At 44.5% G+C, this 27,810-nt stretch overlaps 1 protein-coding gene and 1 long non-coding RNA gene across 23 annotated transcripts in view; one reads left to right on the top strand and one right to left on the bottom strand.

Annotated features, from left to right (window-relative positions):
• Window positions 1–27,810, top strand: part of LOC147021613 (cyclin-dependent kinase 14-like) — a 369,402-nt gene that overhangs the window by 91,885 nt on the left and 249,707 nt on the right. For all 20 annotated transcript variants that reach the window (XR_015060867.1, XM_085891773.1, XM_085891759.1 and 17 more), the window contains 3 exons: window positions 302–396; window positions 16,122–16,184; window positions 27,381–27,504. Coding sequence is in view for 19 of the 20 variants with exons in the window: in XM_085891773.1 (XP_085747899.1) it covers window positions 302–396; window positions 16,122–16,184; window positions 27,381–27,504 (282 nt within the window). In the remaining variant the exon portion in view is untranslated. The remainder of the gene's footprint in view (window positions 1–301; window positions 397–16,121; window positions 16,185–27,380; window positions 27,505–27,810) is intronic.
• The window catches only part of LOC147021615 (uncharacterized), a 147,032-nt gene that overhangs the window by 24,341 nt on the left and 94,881 nt on the right, over window positions 1–27,810 (bottom strand). The window lies entirely within an intron of this gene.

Here is a 27,810-nt window from a genome sequence, read left to right as displayed (position 1 = left end):
AGGCCAGAACGGAGGGACTTGGGTGGAGTTCGCAGCGAGTGGGTTTGCACAAGAAGAGTGGGGTCCAAACTGCCAGTGGAGAGGTGTAGGAAGCTCATTCATAGCTATAGGAAGTGCTTGACTGCAGTTGTTTTGTCCAAAGGCTGTGCTACCAAATATTAAGTCTCGGGTGTCAATAATTTTGTCAATGCCATTTATTTTTTTATTTTTTGAATTAAAAGGATATTTTCAGTTCTGAATTGTGTGCACGAATGTTGTTTGAACCCTCTATATGCCACTAAAGGAACATTTCCTCTTTCAGCCTCCCTTCTGAAGGGCCTCAAGCATGCGAATGTGGTGTTGCTGCATGATATCATCCATTCCCGCGAGGCCCTCACGCTGGTCTTTGAGTATGTGGTAAGCATGATGCGATACACATTTGGTTCTTGACTCACCATCAAGTACATGTTTGTCTGTTTTTGAGGTTGTGTCCTTCTCAGAGCACCTTGCTAATCCTTCTTATTCAGTCAAATTGCTCATTATTAGTTTGAATATGTCAAATTGTGCTGTTTACCATTTGTTTGTTTTATTTTTTTAACATTAACAGTGTCACATTCATGACACCATGTTGCAACCGTTTATTACCACAGCAGGATGTGTAACCGTAAAACGGGAAAGCAGTCACTTCATAGATAGCAGAATTAATGAGGACAATGCATTGCGATTTGCATTGATCTCCTCGTGACTCTAAACGAGGTCTGATGCCGCACATGTTATCAGTTAAGTTGATCAACCCAGTTTGGGTCTCCCAGGGATGATCCAAAACACAGACATTTTATCTGAGCAGTGAGATGCTGAACGAGATGGACGCGTGCTTTTTAAGAAATATGAAATGTTTAATGAAGCACGATAAGATTATTAATGGAGAATCACACACAAAAGAAAGACAGGCAATTAACGATAAATCAGAATAGCAAAAAATGCTTCACAGAACAGAGGATTGACTTCGGGCACCAAGGGCACAACTTTCATGCACCCAAAAATGGACAAGGTGGTGTTTATGCTGCCCAAAGGGTGTTGATACGTGAGCCTCAGGTGTTTCGCTTTTGGGTCATGGAACATGAGCAGACAGGCAGTGATGAGTTCCGCCGTGTCTTCAGCTGGCATGAGTCAAGCGGGTCGAGCAAAGGAGAGAGTGAACAGAAAGCATGCCAAGACAGACGTCTGACCACCAAGATATGGTGACCAACAAGCAACTTCACGGCAAATTCCTCTTCTTGGCTCCTGCTCTTCAGTGCTCTTCTCTCTTTCTCTTCAGACTCTTCTCTTCTCTGAGACTTCTCTTCAGTGCTCCCACCCTTTTGAACCCTGGCCTGCTCATTTCGATTCTGGCAGGCATACCCACCACGTGCTCTCCAAACTGGGCGGCCCTGGCGAGTGGTGACAACCAATGGTACACATCCTGGGCATGCCTGCCAGGAGTGCCAGAGCGCATGTAACCTCCATACCTCTGGATGCTTGGATTACAGTGCCCCTCCCATAGGCGTATCACAAGGGAGGCGTCAGGGTGACAGATTGCCAATTGCCGGCCGTAATGCAGCCGTCAGAGTGCTCATCGGGCGAGTGGCCGTGACATCTTGTGGAGCAGCTCCCATTTTAGTGGGCCTACCTCCCAATCCCTTCCTGCAGATTTGTCCTGATTGTCCTGATTCTGTTCGGATCGGGAGGAACACCAGGCGAGATATCCTTAACATCTTTCGCACTAACTTCGATGAAATCCCCCCCCCCCAAGTGGGTTGTGCGTCAGATAACTTTACTCTAAACATGGATTAATACAAGAAATTATATGGTATCGTACACCACACAAGCCTTATCAGACTCAAACCTGGTGATGCCAGAGTTAACATTCCACAAGATGGCCAGTCCGTGGAGAATTCAATTTAAAAGGGGGCACTCAAAATGGTGGCTTCGGGAACATTCTGATTCTCAATTTGGTTGCACACACCAAAAATGTAACTCATGAGTGTCTGCTGGTAACTTGGTTTCAGACCAGGTCACTCCACCTTGGACATGTTTCTTCTACTCACCCAACAATGGATGGAGGCCCTCAATGTCGGACATGAGATCAGGGCCGTCTCTCTGGACATATATCGTGCTTTTGATGCAGTTGAGCATCCTGCCTTCCTCTCCAAACTATTTGCTTATGGAATCAAAGGCCAACTCTACACATGGCTTCCTGACTTCCTCTACTCTCGTAGCCAACGTGGGCTCTCAATGGAATCCTATCATCTCCTCTCCATGTCGAGGCTGGAATGCCCCAAGGGAGTGTTCTGGGCCCAGTCCTATTCCTGATCTTCATAAATGATCTCTCCGAATCTCTGGAAAACCATCCGTATATATTTGCTAATGGCTTCACACTCTGCTGTGACATCCCTCATCCTTCAAACAGACAGACTACAGCCTCTTCCTTCTCTTCAGACCTTGAAAATTAAAAATCAGAAGCAGGTCATTCAACATTTGGAATATCTTTCAATCCGGACAAATCTTGCACTCTCACTGCCTCTCTCTGAAAGGAACGTCTGGCAAAACCTTCCATCTACTTTCTTAACAATCCTCTTGAGTAAGTTCAGTAACTCGAACTCCTGTGTCTTACTGTCAGCCATGATCCTTCTTGAACAAACCACATTTCAAATTTGGTTCCCAGAGCCAGTTGCCGACTGGGTATCCTCCATCATACAAAGTCCTTCCTTGGCACACCTAAACTCCTATCCACCTACAAACAAGGCCTTCATCCGCAGCTGGATGGAGTTCTGCTTTTCCCTCTGGACTGGCTCCCCTGTCCCAAATCTTCCTCAGCTTGATCCCATGGAAACCACTGCCTTTGGGATTACTGGAATCTCCTGCGATGTAGCTGAGTCCATCACTTCAACATCATAGACAGGTCAGTGATCTGTCTTCTACCGCCTCCTTTCTAGTCTTGCACCGTCTGTTCTTTCCTTGCTTTGTGCCCTCCCCAGGTTTCTTCAGGGCCCACATGGTCTACCATCAACCCCCTTCTCCTGAAGTTACCTAAATCCAGGATCACTGCTCACCTCCACTCATTTGTTCCTCTTTTTCCCCACCTGTGGAATCAACCTCTATGTCCTCTTCAATCTCATCCTTCCCACCAGGTCTTCAATACAGCTGTTCTCCACCATCTCAGATTGTCCCCGATCCAAAACCATGATTTTTCTACCCTCGTTAACCCCACCCAAACCCTTCCACCAATTTTCCAGTTTTCCCTCCTTGGAGTTTCCTTCTGTATCCTTCTTGTACACCCCATGCATCCTCTCCGGTCCATCATTCCTCCTCACACTCATTGTTTGTCCAGGTCTCCCTCCAGCTTGGCCTTCATTTTTGTTGTTGTTTCCCCACTCTCTCTCTCTACTGCTCGTTTTGCATATGTTTCTCCTGTTCCTTTTGTATGTTTTATGTCCTGTTTTGTCTGTTACGTTCTGATCCGTTCAGTGGATTAGGTTTTCCACGATCCTCGGCTATGTATATATCAAAAAAATCTTGCAAATTCATAATCGTTTTTTTTTTTTTTTGCATTCTTGGACGACTTGATTCACCTTAAAAAAAACACCAACTATTTTTTCAATTTGAACGGCACTTGGAAGACCACATACCTCCACCTCCACCCCGCCAGGCTGAGCAGTTTACATTTTGTCTCCCACTGATAAGCCGGATCTCGATTCGGATCTGAAACAAAATGTTATTGGCTTGTTGTTGTCATCATCGAGCCAACTGATCCACCAAGTTTTGTCATGACTCGTCCACAAGTTTTTGAAATATCTTGCTATACAGCACCAATGTAAAGTTTTTGGCAGCATCTCTCAACGGTGAAGAATCACTTGAAATATTAAAAAATCTCGTATCTGGATCCGGATTCGGATCTTCATCAAAATCTAATGAATTCATCCTTGTCAAACACCCAATCACTCCACCAAGTTTCGTCCAAATCCGTCCATAGCTTTTTGAGATATCATGCTATATATCGATTTTGGCCCTCTCTCTCTCTCAATTGTGAAGAATCACTTTAAAAATTCTCGTATCCGGATCCGGTCTTCGTCCTTGTCTTCGGATTTAGATCTTCACTAAAATCTTATCAATTCGTCCTCGTCACACACCCAACCTGTTCACCAAATTTTGTCTGAATCCATCCACAACTTTTTGAGATATCCTGTTCACAGACAGACAAACAAACAAACAAACAAACAAACAAACAAACAAAGAGACAGACAGAGGTGAAAACTAGAACCTCTGTCCACCTTTGATGGTGGAGGGAATAGCCAAAAATTTTCACAGCATTTTTAAAGGTCCATATTTAATGTTGCGCTCTTTCCAAACTATTTAGACCATTGATTAATAGACCTCATTTATTAAGGAGAAAGAGCCTGGTGTTGGCGCAGTGGTAAGGGCAGTGGCTTGGGACCCAAGAGGTCCTGAGTTCAAGCCCCGTTGGGACACTGAATTAATATATGTATGTATATGTATATATATAATGTGTATATATATGTATATGTGTATATATATATATATATATATGTGTGTATATATATATATATGTATATATATATATATATATATATATATATATATATATATATATACATATATATATAAACCAAGTCGAAAACACCAGGGGGTTGACTCAGCCTGCCATCCTTCCGAGGTCGGCGAAATGAGCACCAGTTGTACTGGGCCCGGTGTATGCCCCGGTTAGAATAGGTGTACCATATCCCTGTGTGTCGTAAGAGGCGACTCAGGGTTGCGTCAGGAAGGGCATCTGGCGAAAAACCTCTGCCAAATCATTATGCGGACAACAAAACGAATTTCCATACCGGGTCGGTCGAGGACCGGGTTACTAACGACCGGCACCGGTACCGGAGGGCAGCAGGGTATCAGTGAATGTTGAGCTACTGCTGTGGGAAGGTGGAGAAGGGGGCGGGAAGGCGAGTCCGGGAGGCAGTGGGAGAGGGGGAAGGGTAGAAGTGTGGAGGTGAGAGTTGGAACTCTGAATGTTGGGACGATGACTGGCAAAGGGCGAGAGTTGGCTGATATGATGGAGAGAAGAAAGGTGGACATACTGTGTGTACAAGAGACCAAGTGGATGGGGAGTAAGGCGAGGAGCATTGGAGGTGGTTTCAAACTGTTCTACCATGGTGTGGATGGGAGGAGAAATGGTGTCGGGATAATCCTGAAGGAAGATCATGTCAAGAGGGTATTGGAGGTGAGGAGGGTGTCTGACCGAGTGATGAGTGTGAAGTTGGAAATTGAAGGGGTGATGATGAATGTCATCAGTGCATATGCCCCACATATGGGGTGTGAGATGGAGTATAAAGAAGATTTCTGGAGTGAGTTAGATGAAGTGGTGGAGAGTGTATCCAAGGATGAAAGAGTGGTGATTGGAGCAGATTTCAATGGACATGTTGGGGAAGGGAATAAAGAGGATGAGGAGGTGATGGGGAGGTACGGTCTCAACAAGAGAAATGTGGAAGGGCAAATGGTGGTAGAGTTTGCAAAAAGAATGGAAATGGCAGTGGTAAACACGTATTTCAAGAAGAAGGAGGAACACAGGGTGACATACAAGAGTGGAGGAAAGTGCACACAGGTGGATTACATCTTAAGCAGGAGATGCAACCTGAAAGAGATTAGTGACTGTAAGGTTGTGGCAGGGGAGAGTGTAGCTCGACAGCATCGATTGGTGGTCTGTAGGATGACTTTAGAGGTGAGGTTGAGGAAGAGAGTGAGGGCTGAACCAAGGACCAGATGGTGGAAGCTGAAGGAGGAAGACTGTTGCGTGAAATTTAGGGAGGAGGTGAGACAGGCGTTGGATGGTGGTAAAGATGGGTGGGATGATTGGGCAACGACAGCAGAAGTTGTGAGGGAGATAGCTAGGAAGGTACTTGGTGTGACATCTGGACAGAGGAAGGAAGATAAGGAGACTTGGTGGTGGAATGAGGCAGTACAGGAAAGTATAAGGAAGAAGGGGTTGGCGAAAAAGAAGTGGGATAGTCAGAGAGATGAAGAAAGTCGACAGGAGTACAAGGAGTGGCGTCGAAAAGCAAAAAGAGAGGTGGCAAAGGCCAAGGAAAAGGCATATGACGAGCTGTATGAGAAGTTGGATACACAAAAGAAGGGGGAAAAGGATTTATACCGATTGGCAAGACAGAGGGACCGAGCTGGGAAGGATGTGCTGCAGGTCTGGTGATAAAGGACGCAAATGGGAATGTGCTGACCAGCGAGGAGAGTGTGTTGAGAAGGTGGATGGAGTACTTTGAGGAGCTGATGAATGAAGAAAATGAGAGAGAGAGAGAAGGTTGGAAGAGGTGGAGATAGTGAATCTGGAAGTGGGGTGGATCAGTAAGGATGAAGTGAGGACTGCTATGAAGAAGATGAAAAGTGGAAAGGCGGTTGGCCCAGATGGTATACCAGTGGAGGCATGGAAGTGCTTAGGAGAGATGGCAGTGGGGTTGTTAACCAGATTGTTTTATAAAGTCTTGGAAAGTGAGAGGATGCCGGAGGAGTGGAGATTAAGTGTACTGATTCCAATTTTCAAGAATAAGGGTGATGTGCAGAGCTGTGGAAATTACAGAGGGATAAAGTTGTTAAGCCACACCATGAAGTTGTGGGAAAGAGTAATGGAAGCGCGGTTGAGAGGAGAGGTGATGATCTGTGAGCAGCAATATGGGTTTATGCCAGGAAAGAGCACCACTGATGCGATGTTTGCTTTGAGAATGTTGATGGAGAAGTATAGGGAAGGCCAGAAAGAGTTACATTGTGTGTTTGTGGATTTAGAGAAAGCTTATGATAGGGTGCCAAGAGAGGAGTTGTGGTATTGTATGAGGAAGTCGGGAGTGTTGGAGAAGTATGTGAGGATCGTGCAGGATATGTATGAGGACAGTGTGACAGCGGTGAGGTGTGCGGTAGGAATGACGGACCGGTTTAAGGTTAAAGTGGGATTGCACCAAGGATCGACTCTGAGCCCTTTCCTGTTTGCAATGGTGATGGACAGGTTGACGGACGAGATCAGACTGAGTTCTCCCATGGACCATGATGTTCGCGGATGACATCATGATCTGTAGGGAGAGTAGGGAGCAGGCTGAATCGAGCCTTGAGAGGTGGAGGTACGCACTGGAGAGAAGGGGAATGTTAATCAGTAGGAGTAAGACGGAGTACATGTGCGTAAATGAGAGGGAGGGTGGTGGTATGGTGCAGTTGCAAGGAGTTGAGGTGGGGAAGGTGGATTGGTTTAAATACTTGGGATCAACTGTCCAAAGTAACGGAGAGTGTGGGAGAGAAGTGAAAAAGAGAGTGCAGGCAGGATGGAGTGGGTGGAGAAGAGTTGCAGGAGTGATCTGTGACAGAAGGGTAGCTGCAAGAGTGAAGGGGAAAGTATACAAGACGGAAGTGAGACCAGCTATGTTGTATGGTTTGGAGGCGGTGGCACTAACAAAAAGACAGGAAGCGGAGCTGGAGGTGGCAGAGTTAAAGATGCTGCGATTCTCGTTGGGAGTGACGAGGATGGATAGGATAAGAAATGAGTGTATTAGAGGGACAGCGCAGGTAGGACGGTTTGGAGACAAAGTGAGAGAGGTGAGATTGAGATGGTTTGGACATGTGCACAGGAGGGAAACGGAGTATATCGGGAGAAGGATGTTGAAGATGGAGCCGCCAGGTAGGAGGAGAAGAGGAAGGCCAAAGAAGAGGTTCATGGATGCGGTGAGGGCGGACATGCGGGTGGTTGGAGTGTCAATGGAAGATGTGGAGGATAGAGCAAAATGGAGACAGTTGGTCCGCTGTGGCGACCCCTAACGGGAGCAAGCCGAAAGAGGAAGAAGAAGATTTATTAAGGAGAAAGATGTAATCCATTACCACTTGTTCATTTCACCCTTGCCTTATAAGAAATGCCTGGTGTTGGCTTAATGGTTAGGGTGGCGGTCTTTGGATACAAGGGTCCTGAGTTGAAATTCCGCTCAGCTGTTGAATGAATATCAGGTGGGGTTAACTCGGCCTGTCATCCTTCCGAGGTCGGGAAAATGAGTGCCAGCTTGCTGGTATCCTGTGTCAGATTGGCAACCCGTCCAGAATTGTGCCCAAAAGCCAAGGAGAATGCTTAAGCAGCACCAACGCCCTGCACAGAGTATGGTCCCAATCTCCTCCTCTCCTTATAAGGAAGCATAACTCCAAATAAAAATCTTGCAAAATATACAACAATTACGCCGTTTCCGACGAGTTTTCTCAATATTTGTTACGTCTTCCTCAGCCTTTTTGAGCTTGTTGTGTGAGCTTTCCTTTTATTTGTGTTTTTTTACAGCTGCTAAAATACTACCCATTAAAGCACCCACTACACTTAAACCAACAAATATAGGAATTAGAAATGGTAGAAATCCACTGCTCGTCTCCCTTAACGAATATTTATTCTACCGAGGTTTTGCCATTCTTGATTTAAGCCAGCCATTATCATTAAGGGTTTTCACCTGTCCTTTTGTAGCAAAACATGAATTGTTGCAGCTTCCTTTCTTTGAATTGTGTTATTATTAATTGTCTGTCCATCCGTCCATCTGTCCACCGACAAACACTTTCAAATTCTTCTCTGAAACTGCACATACGATTTTGATTAAACTGTACCACAACGTTCATCACCATGTACGTACCAAAGTTTGTTCATGGCATTTAAAAAAATCGGGCCCTATGGGGGTCTACATATGTGGGCTGCCCCCCAAAATAGGTATTTTCTTTTTCTCTGAAACTACATATGCAATTCTGATGAAACTTGATCACAACCTTCATTACCTGTGACGTGCCAAAGTTTGTTCAAGGCGTTAAAAATTTTGGGGTCTAAGGGGCAGTTTACAGTGGGGTCCCCCCCCCACCCAAACCCCAGAGAGATATTGCCTTTCTTCTCAGAAATGACACACACAAGTCCGATAAAGCTTGACTATAATCTTCATCACCCATGGTGCACCAAAGTTTGTTCGTGAGATTTGAAAAATCGAGCTCTTAGGGGGATACAAGAGACGTTTCCCCCCAAAATATGTATTTGCTTTCTTCTCCGAAACCACACGCACAATTTCGATGAAACTTGACAAAAACCTTCATCACCCGTGATGTACCAAAGCTTGGTCACATTATTCAAAAAGGATCGGGGTCCAAGGGGGTTTACAGGAGGGGGGTGCCCCCAAAAGAGGTATTTGCTTTCTTCTCTGAAACTACACACACAATTCTGATGAAATTTCATCCCAACCTTCATCACCCATGATGTACTAAAGGTTGCTCATGACATTAGAAAAATCAGTGTCTAAGGGGGGGTCTATGGGGGTGTGGGGGTAGGGGAGAAATGGGAGGAAGGAGTGGGGGAGCGAGGAGGGGTGGGGAGGTTTGGAGATGTGGTCGAAGGGAAGGCAGCATGAAGGGAGGGGAAGAGAAGGCAGTGTGAGGGGAGGGGAAGAGAAGGCAGTGTGAGGGGAGGGGAGGGGAAGAGAAGGCAGTGTGAGGGGAGGGGAGGGGAAGAGAAGGCAGTGTGAGGGGAAAGCAAGGTAAGGCAGTGCGAGGGGAGGGTCAGTCCGGACATAACCACCGTCTGGACACATCCGGAGATAATCGCCGTCTGGAAATAACCACCGTCTGGACACGTCCGGATATAACCACCGTCCGGACACATCCGGAGATAATCGCCGTCTGGAAATAACCACCGTCCGGACACATCCGGAGATAATCGCCGTCTGGAAATAACCAACGTCTGGACACATCCGGAGATAATCGCCGTCTGGACACATCCGGAGATAATCGCCGTTTGGAAATAACCACCGTCCAAATATGTTTGGAGATAGAGACAGAGACAGAGAAAGGGGGGAGGGGGTGGGAAAGGGAGAGAGAGAGGGGGGAGGGAGAGAGAGGTGTGGGAGGATGAGACACTGTCTTAAGAGGGAGTAGAGCAAGGATGGTACAAAGAGAGAGAGAGAGAGAGAGAGAGAGAGAGAGAGAGAGAGAGAGAGAGAGAGAGAGAGAGAGAGAGAGAGAGAGAGAGAGAGAGAGAGAGAGAGAGAGAGAGAGAGAGAGAGAGAGAGAGAGAGAGAGAGAGAGAGAGAGAGAGAGAGAGAGAGAGAGAGAGAGAGAGAGAGAGAGAGAGAGAGAGAGAGAGAGAGAGAGAGAGAGAGAGAGAGAGAGAGAGAGAGAGAGAGAGAGAGATATATATATATATATATATATATATATATATATATATATATATATATATATATATATATATATATATATATATATATATATATATATATATATATATATATGGGGGTAGGGGGACTTGCAGAGAGAATGTGTTATGCTTTATAAACAACACACACACACACACACACACATACACACACACACACACACACACACACACACACACACACACACACACACACACACACACACACACACACACACACACACACACACACGTCATGTGACGGGAACAAAAATTTTGGCTCTAATTTAGAAAACACGTTAATACGTCGAACGGCTTGGAAGTTGGGTGTTATCAAATATATTTTGCTTTGAAACTCACAGAGAGAAACGATATAACGTTTGTAAAGCACATCTCGGTACATGTGAAATATCCAGTTGCTTTCACACATTCACGAGGAAGAAGGAAAATATGATCTTTCGTACGCTGGGGAGGTTAAAAATTAAACCTCCACCCATCATCATCATCATCATCATCATCATCATCATCATCATCATCATCATCATCATCATCATCCTTAACCAAGCATGCAGGCATGCACACACACCAGCGGAGAGTCCCTTTAGAGATCCAAATCTACCCAAATCTGCCACGTTCGTGTGTGCTATATATGTATGTACCTCTACCTTGTAGCAACTGCTGATTGTACATCCCGATCAGGACAGGAACTGTACTGCTATCGACTGCAGGGCGCTCAGAAAATGGTTTAAGCACTCAAGCAAGCACTCCAATGAAATGGTTGATAAGGAACGGCTGGCTTGGCAAGCGATAGCAAGCTGATTGGTAAAGACACATACCCGCAAAAAACTAACCATCGCCAATTTTTTTTTTAACATTTACAGATTTCACTTCAGATTTCAAGTTATTTAGTCCATGTGATCCGATCCTCCGGACTCAAATTATATTTTGATTATATATAGTGCCTATAGAAAGTCAACCATCCTCTTTCAAAATTTTCACCTTTTGTTGCCTTATAGCCTGGAAATGAATTGCATTAAATCAGACTTTTTACACCTTTATTTGCACATCGTAACACACAACTTCCAAGTGAAAAACAAATTCTACAAATTTCAGAAAAATAATTAAAAATACAAAAGTAGAATATCTTGGTTGGATAAGTGTCCACCCCCCTTTTTATAGCAATTATAAACTGGAAGGGCACTCGGTAGAACGCATACCTCCACCACCTTATCCCTGATCCACGAGAACATATCGGGCCCAATACATTTTTGAAATATCATGCTATACAGTACTATATAGTTTTTGGCCCAATCTCTCAATGGTGAATGATCACTTTACAAATTAAATAATTCTTTTATCCAGATCCAGATTCGGATCTTCACCAGAATTGAATCAATTCTTCCTTGTCACATGCCCAACCTGTCAACCAAGTTTCATCTGAATTCGTCCTCAACTTTTTGAGATACCATGCTATATATTGGTTTCGCCCTATCTCTCAATGGTGAAGAATCATTTAAAAAATTATCAGATCCGGATCCAGATCTGGATCTTCACCAGAATTGAATTAGTTCTTCCGTGTCACACACCCAACGTGTCCACCAACTTTGATCCGAATCCGTCCACAACTCTTTGAGATATTGTGCGAAATACCATTTTTGGTCCCATCTCTCAATGGTGAAGAATTACTTAAAAGATTCAAGTAGTTGGATCCGGATCTGGATCTTCAGCAAATGTAATCATTTTGCCCTTGTCACACACCGAACCTGTCCATAAAATTTCATCCGGATCCGTCCCCAACTTTGAGATATCCTGTACACAAACAGACAAATAAACAGAAAGGGGTGAAAACATAACCTCCTTCACCTTTGGTGGCAGAGGTAATTAGCTCAGGTGTAACCAATCACCTTCAAAATCACACATCAAGTTAATTGGCCTCCACCTTTGTTGAATTGTAATGATTCTGATTATTTCAGAATAATATCATCTGTTCCTGTAGGGTTGCTCTGCTGGGTTGTGAATTTCACAGCAAAGACTCAACCATGAGAACCAAGGAGCTTTCAAAAGACCTCCGGGATAAAGTTGTGGAAAGGCACAGATCAGGGGATGTGTATAAAAATATTTCAAAGGCTTTGAATATGCCTTGGAGAACACTCAAGACAACCATTAAGAAGTGGAAGGTGTATGGTACCACCAAAACCCTGCCGAGATCAGGCCATCCCTTCAAACTGGCTGACCAAGCAAGGTGTGGAGACTTATCAGAGAGACCACCCAAAAGGCCAGTGTCAACTTTGAAAGAGCTAAATGCCTTTATAGAAAAGACTGGTCACTGTGTTCATGTGACAACAATATCCCAAGCACTCCACAAGTCTGGTCTGTGTGGTAGGGTGGCAAGAACTAAGCCATTACTCAAGAAAGCCCACCCTGAGTCCCGTTTGAGGTATGCAAAAAACAAACAAAAAAAAAACACTTGGGAGATTCTGAAGCCATGTGGCAAAAAGTTTTGTGGTCTGACAAAACCAAGATGGACCTTTCTGGCCGAAATGCAAAATGTTACGTTTGGCGCAACTCAACACAGCACATCACCAAAAGAACACCATCCCTACTGTGAAGCATGGTGGTGACAGCATCATGATATGGGGATGGTTCTCATCAGCTATTCACCAAGATATTCTAGTTTTGTATTTTTAATTAATTTTCTGAAATTTAAGTCTGATCTAATGTAACTTAATTCCAGGCTGTAAGGTAATTAAAAGTTGAAAATTTTGAAAGGGGGTGTAAACTTTCCATCGGCACTGTACCTTAATTAGTCCGCGAAAGTAGATCGTGGGAAATCGCATCGTATAATACATGAAATCGCTCCAAGCTCCTATTTTAAAAACTAAAGCACTATGTAGATGAGGCTTTCGATGATATGAGTGCGGAAAGTGGAAAAAAAAACAAAAAAAAAATATTTTGAGCACTTTATCGCTAATAAACCATTGTAGCCTGTTTCTTCTTGAGGCATTGGTAAAGCCGCTGTCACACCTTGACGTTTTAGCCAGCGTATGGCAACGGATTAAAATGTATGTAAAACGCTGGCGTACGCTGAACTATTGATGTTTTTTTTAATATTTGGGCGTATAATAACGTGTTTCACGTATGCAGAACGTATTAGTAACGTACACAGAACGTTTTAATCACATATAGATAACTTATACCAATGAATGCTTAGCGTGTTGTCGGCGTTCACAACCTATGCCCAATGATAGTCTAACTTATGCATAGCGCGGCAGCGTATCGCTGACGATCACGTGGCGTAGGCAATTAATAGGCTGCGGCTCGACGATTCAAATCATAACCGCACTAGACATCGAAGTGTCAAGCCGCTGTCACACCTTGACGTTTTCGCCAGTGTATGCCGACGTATGAAAAATTTGCCGACCCAAGCTGGCACACGTCGAATACGTTATGGGTAAGTTTTATATGCATTAAGAGCACGCTGGCATACGTCATAGTACGCTGGCATACGTCATAGTACGCTGGCATGCGTCATTGTACGCCGAGTATGTCGAGAAAATTTCAGCATGTTGAAAATTTCTCGACGTATGACACACGTTCCGCATACGCTGGCATAAGTTGTAGGCACGTTACGCGATCGTTGACACACGTCGACACACGTTACTTGTACGTTACTCATAAGTCGAAACACGTCAAGGTAATGGTTAGTGTCAGTGTTCCAGACTCCCTGGTTTTTTTTTCTTCGGTATGACGGTTATGATTTATATCGTTGAGCGGCAGCCTTTTAATTATATGATATTATAACCGCACTAGAAATCGAAGTGTCAACATGACCGTCATACCGAAGAAAAATAAATAAATAAAAAAACCAGGGAGTCTGGAACACTGACGCTAACCATTACTTTGACGTGTTTCGACTTATGAGTAAGGTCCAAGTAACGTGTCAACGATCGCGTAACGTGCCTACAACTTATGGCCAGCGTATGCGGAACGTGTGAGTCATACGCTGGCATACGTCGGGAAATTTCAAGCATGGAAAATTTGTCTAACACCTCGGCATACTATGACGTATGCCAGCGTACTACGACGAATGCCAACATACTCCGCCATATGCCAGAGTACTATGACGTATGCCAGCGTACTACGACGTATGCCAGCATGCTACGGCGTATGCCAGTGTGCTCTTAATGTATACAAACTTACCCATAACGTATTCAACGTGTGCCGGCGTTTTAGCCCAATTTTGCACACGTCAGGCATACATTGGCTAAATCGTCAAGGTGTGACAGGGCCTTTAGCAGGCTGAACAAAATGCCAATTTAAGACCCTGGTGAGGGAGAGTGAGGTGAACGAGTATGCATCGTGGTGCCCGAGGATGCGCCTGATGAAGGATATAATTAAATAATTTGTTAATTATCTTCAAAAGGGGTGTTTTAATTAAAACAAACACCAAATTTTCACTCATGCACTCCCTTGGAGTTCCCTTCGGATGCATGCAAAGTTTCAGGCTGCTTTGCCTGGTGCTGTTCTAATCCTGTTGGCATTTTGAAGACATTAATTATTATTATTTTTGTGGGGGCTGAAAACCCTTCCCTCCACCCACTGAGGAATGGGGCCAGGGATAATTTAATACTACCTTTAATGTAGTTTCAAAATCTTAAGGCATTACAGAGTCATTTAAAAAATATCACCATCAATCCCCCCCAAAAAATTCAATTTTTCTTTGACTAAAAAACTCGCTGCCACTCACTCATGAACCTCTGAAAGTTTGAACAAGATCCCTTTGGCCTTCTCTCAGTAAAATGGTGACACACAGACACACTGACAGACAGACAAACATCTCTCTTGTCGTATAGATGAGATAAAATATTGTTGGGTTTACATTCATTCATTCATTATTTTTATTTTCATTAACTGTTCTAAAATGGTTAATGCTCCATTAAAACATTTGTTATTTCCAATCTTCTTACTACCTCAAAGCAATAACAGCCGATTAACTAATTATAATGAATGGGTCATTTAGAAGAAAGCCAACACCAGAACCAAGCTTAAAGCTTCTATGATATGCTTTTCCATCTCATTCTTATTCGCTTTACCACTTCCATAAATTCTTAATCAAGTGAGTCCAGCTAATCAATATATATATATTCTCTCCTCGTTTTTCAAAATAAATGCTTCATTGAAATAATCTGAACCTTGGGGTCCATCATTGGTTAGAAGAAACATTAACTGGGGGGGTTAATTTAACATTTGGTCTCTTAGAATGAAAGAACATCAATTCATCATTAAATATCAATAAGTACCTTTTCATAAATATGACAGAGCTGCGCAGATTGTTCTTTTGGCACGAGACCCAATACACTTTTTGAATTTGTTGAATATTAATTTTCACAATAGCCTCAAACATCGAATCTGGAGGATGATTTACCTTTTCCAGTTGTGGAAATAATTATATTCATCATCATATTGTAATTCTGCTATTTCTCCTAATTCATGGTCCCTCGTTTGAGTTGTAGTTCTTAGTTTTCAAATTTTTACTTGGTTTAAATTTTTTGTTGAAATAAAAAAATAATTGTTTAAATTTTTTGCTGAAACTAAAAAAAACATTGTTAAAATTCTTTGGGTGTTATCATTTATAGGGGAGATATTCTAGTGGAGTTTCTATGGCGGGGCAGGTAGCTGAACAGGCATCTCGAAAGCAGATTGAGGTGTGCTTTTTAAAAGTGATTTAAAATCCCCTCTGATTTCTACTCGTACACATTTTCACCCATTAGTTTTTGTCTCTGTTCCCATTTTGGGTTTTATTATTATTATTATTATTATTATTATTATTATTATTATTTTGCTAATTTCTGCAGCACTGTGCGCCATGTAATCGATCACTAATTGCTGTTGGTTACCTCTTCAGCAAACAGACCTCTGCCAATATATGGAGAGTCATCCGGGAGGCCTCAATCCACATAACGTGAAGGTAAGCAGGAAGAGCATACGGAAAAAAAAGCATGCCACCTGGGGTAATTGGAGTAGGTAAGAGCTGATTAGTTATTCCCTCCAAGTACGGGTCAGATGTGATTGGGTCTTGTTATTTGGTGTGTTAACTGCTATTGGAATTGCATGTGCTACATGCTTGGGAGCCTCGGTGGTGCGCATTTCTGTGTAGACTGTTGCTGATGACTCACCAACAAGTGATGAAGCCAGTCCTGCGGCTGAAGGGGTGTGTAGCATTGGGATTCTCATGTTTGCACAGTACTTATTGTTAATGTCTTTACAGCTGTAGAGGAACCCAGGTATGGTTTGAAACAGCAAAGGGCTTACCTTGTGTAGCTTTTTTTGGTTGCTTTATGTGGTTTTCTTTGGCTGGAAGAGCATGGGGGGGGGTCCATAGCAACCCTGTAAGCATAGTATGGTCTGTGTGTTTTGAGTAGGTTAGATTGGCATGTAACAGGGATCTGTCAGAGTATGTCATTTGTTACACGTGATGCTGAAGAGGCAACGTATGTAATGTATAGACAGGGTATATATTAATCATGTATGCATAAAAAAAACGTGTTTTATGCGGGGTAGGTGAGGCCTTCCCATCGCAGAGACACACATGTCATGAGTGTGAAAGGCCAATTACGATCAGGTCAAGTGTGTGCCAGCCATGGTGGCACAGTGGGCTGTGGAGCCCAGAATAAAAGGTGTAAAAATATTTTTTATTGGGGCCACCCCCATGGGCGGGATCCAGAAGAGAGTCCGCCCAGGAGGAAGAAGAGAACTTAGTTCTGACCGGGGAGTTCACGTGAGAGCACAAGTAGAGGCTTGTGAGGGCAAGAGAGGCAGTGAGCCCCATGCAAGAGAGAGGGCACGACGGAGTCCACGAAGTGTGCACATGAGTGGAGACTGGAGAGTCCACCAAGAGGGACTGGGGAGCAAGGAAGATTGAGACCTCACTTGGAGTATAAGCCTCGTGTGGGTTTGAACCAAGCTGGATCACCCTGTGTTTTGGAGGGCCTGGTGGTAAAAGGACGAATGGGACCATGTGGCCAAGTGGAAGGCCTACTCATCCCTGGCCATACTCGTGGCTATGTTTGACTTAGTCTGGGGACCATCACTACTGGCTCTCATCGTGCACCTGGTCTTTAAAGCAGACACCATTGTGTCAAACTGAGCCCACACCATTGCATCAGAAAGAAAAGGGAAGTCCCACCAGCATTATTGTTTGTTGTACAACTGTGATAGTGGTGCCTAGTCAGTTGTTTAATGGTTTATTTCTCCACCTATAGTAATGTGTGTGTGTGTGTGTGTGTGTGTGTGTGTGTGTGTGTGTGTGTGTGTGTGTGTGTGTGTGTGTGTGTGTGTGTGTGTGTGTGTGTGTGTGTGTGTGTGTCCTCCATAACTCCAAAACCATGAAACTAAGCAGCCTGAAGCTTTGCATGCATACTCAGGGAACTCCAAGGAAGTGCATGACTGAAAATTGTGTGTTTGGGGTTAATCATCAGCAAAGTTATGGAATCCATCATCACTTCCAACATCAAATCCTTTCTCTTCTCCAATGGCTTGATTTTTAACCATCAATATGGATTTAGACCAGGTCACTCTATCCTGGACATGCTACTTCTGTTTTCCCAAAAATGGATGGAGGTCCTCAATGTCAGATATGAGATCAGAGCCATCTCCTGAGACCTACTGCGTGCTTTCGATCCAGTCCGGCACCCTGCCCTTCTCACCAAATTCTCATCCTATGGTATCCAAGGCAATCTCCACCCATGGCTCACAGACTTCCTCTCCTGTCACAGTCCATGTGTGGCCCTTAATGGGATTCTCTTATCTCCTCTTGCTGTCCAGGCTGGAGTTCCTCAAGGCAGTGTTCTGGGCCCAGTGCTTTTTCTGGTTTTCATCAATGATCTCTCCGACTCCCTGGAAAATCCTCTTTATATCTTTGCTGATGACTCCACCCTCTGCCGTACCATCTGTCATCCCTCAGATCGGCAAGCAGCACCCTCTTCACTCTCTGCAGATCTAGATAAAATCAAAAGCTGGTCCAACACACTTGGAACATGTCTTTCAATGCTGACAAATCTCACTCTCTCACTATGTCTCTCCGAAAGGACTGTCTGGAAGAAGTTCAAGGAGTGGCAGAAGGCGGAGGGTACAGTGGCAGAAGAGGCATTGTATGAAGGTTATAAGGCTGCAAAGAAAGAGGTAGCAAAGGTGAAGGAGGCACATAGGAAACTGCTCGGAGAACGTTTGGATTCGAAAGAGGGTCAGAGAGCGGTATTTAGGATTGTAAATCAGACAGCGAAAGAGAGGTGCATTGTGACGGGGGTGAGTTGCTTGAAGGATGAAGTGGGACAAATCTTTGTGGACTCAGATGGAATTTAAGGAAGATGGAAGAGATATATGGAAAGGCTGTTGAATGTCGAGAATGAATGGGATGGCAACACAGAGGGCAACCCAGTTTTAGGACCGGCAGAGAAGATAACTGAGAAGGAAGTTGAGGAAACTATAAGAGCAATGAAGAGTAGAAAAGCAGGAGGGCCGACGGGAGTTGCACAGATGCCAACCCTCCCGATTTCATCGGGAGGCTTCCGAAAATTCACCCAAACTCCCGCCCTTACGATCACTATCCTTATCCTCCCGAAATTTTGATATTTTTGCACTGTTCACTAATCAGAATGTACTAGTATGAGAATTGAATGAAAAGCATCGTCTGCTACGTATAGCATGTGGTAACTCCATAACGTTCGCTGCTTCCAAATTGTACGTAAAAAAATGCAAATTCAAATGAGGAGCAGCGAAACATTGGGTCTGGATCTCGCTTATGCGATCATGCACTGATATTTACTGCATGCGGTATGTGTGCAATACAGTGCATGCGGTATGTATGCACAGTGTATATGCATGCGATACGCTCACTGCATGCAGCTGGGCCCCGTACCAGCCCGGCGGTCGCGACCACCGTGCGGTGTTTAACAGCCGCTAGAGTTCTACGAGTCGCGCTGCAGCTGTGGAACATCGACTTCGAAGTTACCGATGCTTCAAGCCCTCGATGTTGATTACGAAATGGCAGAAAAGAAGCTTACGAAGACCAAGAAATGGTCTCAGAAGTACAAGACCGAATACAGTCTCCAATACCCGTGTATTCGAAAGTCTGAAAGAGGAATTCATCATGCGTATTGTACAGTATGCAGCGTTGATATTTCAGTTGAGCACGGAGGTCGCGATGATATTCGGAAGCACGTTGGAAGCAAACGGCACACAGACATTGCAAAGGAGAGATCTTCGAGCACGAGTACTGGTACACTTCTGAATTATTTCACCAAACAAGGGACAAGCGAGGAAGAGGATGTTACCCGAGCGGAACTTCTCTTTAGTGGATTTATTGTGGAACATAACTTGCCCATATCAGTCTCAGATCATGCTGGACCTCTATTTCAAAAGATGTTTCCAGATTCAAAAGTTGCTTCAAAGTATGGATGCGCAAGAACAAAAACTTCAGCAATAATTGGTGAGTTGTCAAATGTTACTGCTTCATCTATTGCCGATATTGCTGGACTAGCTCCATTTAGCCTAGCTACAGACGGTAACAATGACAGTGGTGAGGCCCAGCTATATCCTGTCCTGATTTCGTACTATGACAACAGTGCTGGGATTGTGAAGCAAGGTTTGCTAAGTTTGCCTGCGTGCAAACAAGATTCCACTGGAGAAAACATTTTCAAACTGCTTTATCATGAGTTCAGTGACGGGAAAATTCCGTGGGGAAATTGTGTTTCCTTTTGTGCTGATAATGCCTCTGTCATGGTGGGCAAGCACAAAGGAGTCGCTGCTTATATCCACAAACAAAATCCAGAGTGCTACATCATGGGATGCCCTTGCCATATGATGCACAATACGGCCAAGAAGGCGGCTCAGGCCTTACCCATTGAATTAGATGACTTTCTCATCGATATTTACTACTACTTGGACAAAAGTAGTAAATGCGTCAAAGGAGTGAAAGCACTGCAAGAACTCTGTGATGCCCCGACACACAAGATTCTGAAGCATGTCGCAACAAGGTGGCTGTCCCTTTGTCAGTGCCGAGACAGGCTGATTGAACAGTGGGAGCCACTTCGCCTCTTCTTCAAAGAAGAAGTACGAAGAAAAATGCAACCAACTGTAGCCAAGACTCTAACAACGAGCAAGAAGGACGGCACTGTATCTACTGCCAGTACTGGCACTGTAGGATCAAGCACTAGTGGAGCAGCATTCACCACTACCACTGCAGTATCTGCTGCGAAGAAGACAGCAGGGACAGCACCAAAACCAATGCTGAGAGCAGGTAGCATCACCGGCCCTTCATCACGTTCATCTACAAAGCAGATCCCTTCAGAGTCTAGAAAGACTGTGATAGTCCCATCTACAGGCAAAGAAGGACCCAAGTTAAGTTCTGCTTTTGCCAAATCACTTGATAGAAGCTCAGCAAAACCTTCGAATCAGAGGTCTTCTTCCTTGGCTGCACCTACCTCAAGCTCTCTCCTCAAACGTAAAATTGGATCTGGTACTACGAGTCTGACCTCTTCTGCTGGCAGTAAACGCAAGTGTGATCGCCCTGCGGCAAAGTGTACTACGAGTTCTACAACTAAAAGCGCATCTTCCTCAAACACTGTGCAGGAATCTAGAGAAAAACGTGTCAACAGGATGTTCTTGTCTCCACAAACAAAACTCTATTGTTTCTTCCTTCGATATGCTAACAAGCTTTTTGAGAAGGGGAATCTTCTGCTCCAAAGAGACGAACCCTGTATTCATCTCCTGCACGGAGCATTGAATGGTCTTCTGAAAGATATCTTCGTACGGTTTTTGAAACCATCGGTGTCATCGGTTGCTCTGGTAAATGTACCCTTCTCTGACAGAAATCATCAGAAGAATGATGAGGACCTCATGATTGGGAACGATGCCAAACTGTATATAAGGGAACAAAGGAGTCTCAAGAAATCCACCTTCACTCTGAGTGAGTCAGACATCCAAGGTTTCTTCAGTGCAGTTCGCTCATATTATGTGAAAGCCTGCAATTACATCTTCAAAACCTGGCCGCTAGATGATGAATTAGCCAAGCATGCTCAGGTGCTGGATGTTAAGCTACACCAAGAAGTGGGGTTTGACTGTGTGGAGTTTTTCATCAAGAAATTCCCCTGTGTGTTCAGTGGCGGTGATAGTGACATAGACAGTCTTGAGAGTGAATTCGCTCACTACCAGGCAGACGCCTCCATAGCTACAATTGCTACTGAGACAGTGAGAGTGGATGAGCAGTGGCATTGGATTTCACAGCTCACAGATCCCTGCACTGGTGCCAAGAAGTATCCTAATTTGAGCAAAGTGATGAAGGGAATCTTGGTCATTCCTCATTCGAACGCATCATGTGAGCGGGCACTCAGTCTTGTACGGAAGAATCATACTGAATTTCGTCCCAATTTGAGTGTCAAAACCCTGGAAGCTCTCTTAATTGAAAAACTAGCTCATAGCACCCCTTGCTACAAGAGAGAATACAGCAAAGACATAATCAGAAGGGCTAAAAGAGCCACACAGCTGTCACTCAGCAAAGCTGCCATGGAAAAAGCAAGCAGCAGTAGTACCAGCCAGTAAGGTAAGAAAAATATTGCTTCTTTTGTGCTTTTTGTTAATCTTTGATTGTCCCCTAACTTACTAATATTAACATACATGTAACATTAAAAAGTGCACAATTTTCCCCTTTTTTTGTTCAAAAAGTGGGAATTCTTAACATGTTAAATGCTCCAAAATAGGGCTCAGAGGGCACTAGAGAGCGTCTGGAACCCCAGAGCTTCCAGGGCCCTAAGGCGGGCCCTGGACCCCGCCGCAAGGGTCGAGCGCTCCGCGCTCGAGATGTGCGCTTCGCGCACATTATTTGGTGTCAGTTGCAAATCCTCCCTAATTCTGATTTCCAAAAGTTGGCATCTCTGGAGTTGTGGGAGATATGTTGAAGGCAGCGGGAAGTTGGGGTGTGAAGAGAAAGACAGAGATCTGTAATCTGGTGGTGAAAGAAGGCCGCATTCCAGTAGATTGGGAACTGAGTACCCTCGTCCCTCTGTACAAGGGGAAAGGTGACCCTCTGGAGTGTGGCTCCTATAGAGCAATAAAGTTATTGGAGCATGGAATGAAGGTATTAGAAAGGGTGTTGGAGAAGAGGATAAGGAAGAAGGTAAAGATTGACGAAATGCAGTTTGGATTTATGCCACGAAGAGGAACGACAGATGCAATTTTTATTGTAAGGCAGTTGCAGGAGTACAGTGGAAAATCGATATATATATCGCGAAGCGTTATAGCGCTTGTACTGATATAACGCTCATACACCTTGGACCCCAAAAAATACTACTATTTCATGTTTAAAGGCAAAAAAGTGAGAAAATAGAGACAAAGTTAGTCCAAAATAGCGCTAAGTGGCGAAAAAAATTCAAGCTGTCATCGCCGTGTGTTGAGTTGATATGTGGTGTGAAAATACTCACGAGCTGTCATCTTCTCGTACCTTTCCCGTATAAATGGCGAAGCTGAGATGAACAAAATCAATTCAATTCAAATCATCATAGCATCCGTATCTCCTGTAACTCACGTTCATGTTCCCTTCTAGCACCATACAACACAGTACACGACGTAATTACAGTACTGTACTGTACAAGATTAACTTATGTTCGCGTGCTCTACCGCCCACATCCTTTCGGAAGAGTTGTCAACAACTTAAATCTAAGCTCCCGTTCCATCTCCTGTACCAGTTCTTCGACATCTTCATCACCTACCAGCCGAGAAATCTTCAAATTTGTTAGTTTTGTTTGCTCTGTTCAGTTCAGCGCCGCCATTCTGAAGCGGAAGTGTTATTCCATAGAGGAGAAGCTACACATGATTAAACGGATACGGAATGGTGAAACTCAAGCAACCATCAGCAAGGATACAGGCATCGCCGGTTCAACTCTAAGAGGATGATTGAAGGATGAAGAGAACATCAAGAGCTTCATCGTCACTGTCAACTCCAATGAAGAGATGAAGAGGAAGAGGGTCAAGCTTGGGAGGGATCAGGAGTTGGACCAGGAACTATTCAATTGGTTCTGCAAGTCTAGAGAGCTTCACATACCCATCTCAGGCACCATCCTCCTTCATCAGGCCAAGAAGATCAACAAGGATCTTCACAAGGAAGAGAGAGAGGTGAAGATGCTGACAACAGCTTAACCAGGGGGTGGCTGCAACGCTGGCAGGATCGACATGGGGTCCCCATGAACCAACAACATGAAGAGGCCAAGTCTGCAGATCTTGAATCTGCCAAGAACTACCTCTCTGTCTTCAATGAACTAATCAAAGACAACAACTTCACAGAAGACCAGGTTTTCAATGCAGATGAAACTGGTCTGTACTGCAAGACCCCTCCAGACAGAACTATGGACCTGGATGACAACCCATCAAGAAAGACTGGACACAAGAAGCCAAAGGACAAAGTCAACCTCCTTCTCTGTGCCAACAGGTCAGGGTCTCTGAAGATGACCCCGTTGGTCATAGGGAAGTCACTAAACCCCAGGTGTCTACACCATGTCAACAGATCCCTCCTTCCCTGCATTTACACCAACACCAGGAAGGCTTGGATGACAGGAGCTTGTTTCAAGGACTGGTTCTTCCAGAGGTTCTGCCCTGCTGTGCGGAAGCACCTGAGAAAGCCTAGGCAAGAAGAGAAAGCTATCCTCCTCATTGACAACGCCCCATCTCATCCATCAGGAGACATCTTAAAGTCCAAGGATGGGAAGATCTTCGCTTCGTTTATGCCCAAGAACACCACCAGCAAGATCCAGCCTTTGGACCAGGGGGTCATCAACTGTTTCAAGCTATTCTACAAAGATCAATTATGCGAAGCTATGGCCAGGGAGCAGAAAGAGATGACCGTCTTCCTCAAGGCCATGGACGTTAATAAGACGATGGAGTTTGCAGGGCCAGCCTGGGAGAAGGTCACCAAGGACACCATCATTAACTGCTGGAGGAAAGGCCTAGGTCCTCCCAAGTCTGATAATGAAGAAGACTTCAATGGGTTCTCCAAGGAGGAGGTGGGCAGGTCTGCCATCACGGCCCTCAACCTCGCCCCTGGCACATCAGCTCTTGATGCTCTCCAGGCCTGGGTTGATCAAGAAGAAAGAGACCTGGATGAACTGAAGAACTGCTCAGAGAAGAACAGCTGTCAACTGGAGAGGAAGAGGAACCCCAAGAGGAGTCGGAAGAAGAAGAGGCACCAGTTGAACCTCTCCCCCAACCTCTCCACTCCAAAGCTGAACAGTCTTTCCTTTATGGTCTTCGTTGGTTGGAGTCCTTGGATGAGCAGGAATGCCCCAATCTTCGTTTGAAGATACACCAGGTTAAAATCCTTCTGGATGACACCTGAAGACTCTCAAGAGCATCCATGAAACCAACCAAGATCACCGATTTCTTCAAGAAATAAATTCCGAATTCTTCAAGATATAAATTCCGTATCCGTTTTGTGATTAAGGAAGCGTAAAATATTTTACCGATTTATGTGATAATGCACATTTTGTATTTTTTTATTTTGTAAGTAATGTTCGATTGTACATAAAAAAATAAAATATATTCTATATACATTAAATTCCTGTGTTTATTTCTTGTTTAAAAAAAAGAAAAGAAAATAACTTGACCGCTTCGTCATCAACCCCAACAATCCAAGATGGCAGCCGTACATGTCCACGTGTTTTGCCTCTGGTTTGTATGTAATATAAAATATTTTTCACTGCATCAGTATAGCGCTGTATCATTTATAACGCCCTAGTTGCTTTGGACCACAGCGGTGAGCGTTATATCGATTTTCCACTGTACACGGAGAAGAGGAAGAAGTTTTTTGGGTTTGTTGATCTGGAGAAAGCATTTGATTGGGTTCCACGTGAAATAGTGACATGGACATTGAGGAAGTTAGGAGTGGAGGAATGGTTGATCAGAGTAGTGATGGCAATGTACGAGAGAGCACGCACAGCTGTAAGGACGAAGGACGGGAACAGTCGTGAGTTTGAGGTGAGGGTAGGAGTGCATCAGCGGTCGATACTAAGTCCACTACGATTTGTAGTTGTGATGGAGGTGCTGGCTCAGAGTGCAAAGGAGGGTTTACCGTGAGAGCTGCTGTATGCAGATGATTTGGTGTTGATTGCGGAGAGTAGGGATGCACCGAAGGAGAAGATGAATGTATGGAGGCAAAATGTTTGAAGGTGAATATCAAAAGGACGAAGGTGATGGTAAGTGGTAAAACGTGGTCAGGTGGAAAGGACTGGGAAGTGGCCGTGGGCTCTGTGCAGGAAGGATGTTGGAGTGAACTCCATTCAATGTACTGTACAGTGTACGCTGAGTGGGTTCATCGAAAATGTAGTGGTGTGAGAGGGTAATTAACCAGTGTGGAAGCTACATTGAAGTGTGAGGTGTGCATAGAGGGAGTTTCAGATGGAGGAAATGTTGAGTTGGATCTTGGAGACGGCGTGAAGTTGGAAGGTGTTACTTTGGAGACATGCTGAATGGAGAAGGTGGATTAGACTCGGCAACAGTTGCTGGAGTGAGATGTGCATGGATGAAGTTTCAGGAACTGAGCGGCGTGCTGACGAAGAGGGTTGTGTCGTTGAAGTTAACGGTGCATGCTACATGTGAGAAGTGCTTTGATTTGTGGGAGCGAGATATGGGAAATGAACATAGAGCAGCAACGAAGGCTGGAAAGGGTGGAAATGCGAATGGTTCGGTGGATGTGCAGAATATCGTAGAGAGAGAGAGAGAGAGAGAGAGAGAGAGAGAGAGAGAGAGAGAGAGAGAGAGAGAGAGAGAGAGAGAGAGAGAGAGAGAGAGAGAGAGAGAGAGAGAGAGAGAGAGAGAGAGAGAGAGAGAGAGAGAGAGAGAGAGAGAGAGAGAGAGAGAGAGAGAGAGAGAGAGAGATATAGATATATGATATGATGATATGATGATATGATGATGACGACTTTCGGAAGATGATGGGAAGAGAGCCTGCGATGGATGTTGTGAAGAGAAATTGGTTCAGATGGTTGGGTCCATGTGTTGAGGAAGGATGAAAGTGACTCGGTAAGAAGTGTGATGGAAATGAATGTGGAGGACAGGGAAGACCGAGAAAGACTTGGTTAAAGGTGGTGGAAGAAGTGTGGGTAGGGCGCTTAACAAGGGGAGATGCAGAAAATGTGGCGAAGTGGAGAAGATTGTCTTGGGGGCTGCAAAGCTAACCCATGCTCGAGCAGGTAAAATGGCCTTAAAAATGCCTGTTGTTGTTTTTTGTATTGGCTGCTGTGCTATCCTCGGGAGATGTAGGGGGCTGTAGTCCTGCTAAGCTCATGCCTAATAGGAGGAGCCTGTGCACCTGTTTAATCAGAAGAGCCTTAAAAAAAAACGTCTCATGAAAGCACTCTGTCTCTATCGAGTGCAGCCTGTTGCTGCTGATTGCATCATTGGTTGGGACGCGGCTATGCCGCTGATGCAGTGTCCCCCTTACCAGTACACTGGTACTCATTTTGCCGACCTCGGAAGGATGACAGGCTGAGTCAACCTCCTGGTGTGTATTAATTCAGCGGCCAACGGGGGCTTGAACTCAGGACCCTAGGATCCCAAGCCACCACCCGAACCACTAAGCCAACACCAGGCTTATGAAAGCACTTATTCAACGATGGAAGATAACGTTCCATGGTCCAGTTTATGGCCTCCTGATGATTATTGGGACATCATTTCGCAATGAAAAAGATATGTCTTCAGCCGAGTTATTCTACGATGGTTGTTTATTTCAATATAAATGTGCAGCGAAGCACAGATCTGCTCATGCACCATGTTCCTTGCCATAAGAAAATTGTCGTTTCACATTTACGTGCTTCATAAATTTCAAAGTAGTAAGCTTGTTCCAAGGTAATGTGACCATTTTTACTTAACAACAGTCGTGTTAGAATGGCGAGGTTTTTCTGAATCTAGTGCTGGCAGTTTTGTTCTTGTTATTTAACCATGAAACCAACCCATGGATTTTTGGCAATTTGAAAATGATTTCCAGATGTGTTATGTGTTATTTAAACCTGGGCTTTACATTTGGGCTACATTTGTTCTGTTGATAATATTTGCTCACACTTTTCTTTTTTTTTAATCCAATGCCCCCCCCACCCACCCCTCCACCCATCTGTCCCCATAGCTTTTTTTGTTCCAGTTGCTCAGAGCTTTGGCCTTCATCCATGAACAGCGAATTTTGCACCGAGATTTGAAACCTCAGAACTTGCTCATTGGAGACAACGGGCAGCTGAAGCTCGCTGACTTTGGCAAGTTTTGCACCATGCAAACCCAATTGTCGTTGACATTTTCACGTGACACGACCTGTTTTCTTTCTTATCGTGTCTGCTACGGAAATCGTGCATCATAACGAGAGATAATTGTACACCTTGACTACTCTTCAACGTTCACAAAATGATTCTACAAAGTGGGCCATCGAGTTTAACGTCCATTCGAGTGACGAAAAACACATTGATGTATCGCCCTGCACGGAAACACCAGGGTGCCAGTTTATAGCCAGGCCAAGATTTGAACCCAGGCTTAGACGGCTCAGAGGCGAGTGTGTATACCTCGAG

Source organism: Eptatretus burgeri, chromosome 8 (genome assembly GCF_056783735.1).
Source record: "Eptatretus burgeri isolate ZD-2024b chromosome 8, Ebu_testis_v1, whole genome shotgun sequence".
Lineage (NCBI taxonomy): Eukaryota > Metazoa > Chordata > Myxini > Myxiniformes > Myxinidae > Eptatretus > Eptatretus burgeri.
The sequence above is the reverse complement of the archived record's forward strand: the minus strand, read 5'-3'. Positions and strand labels throughout refer to the sequence as shown.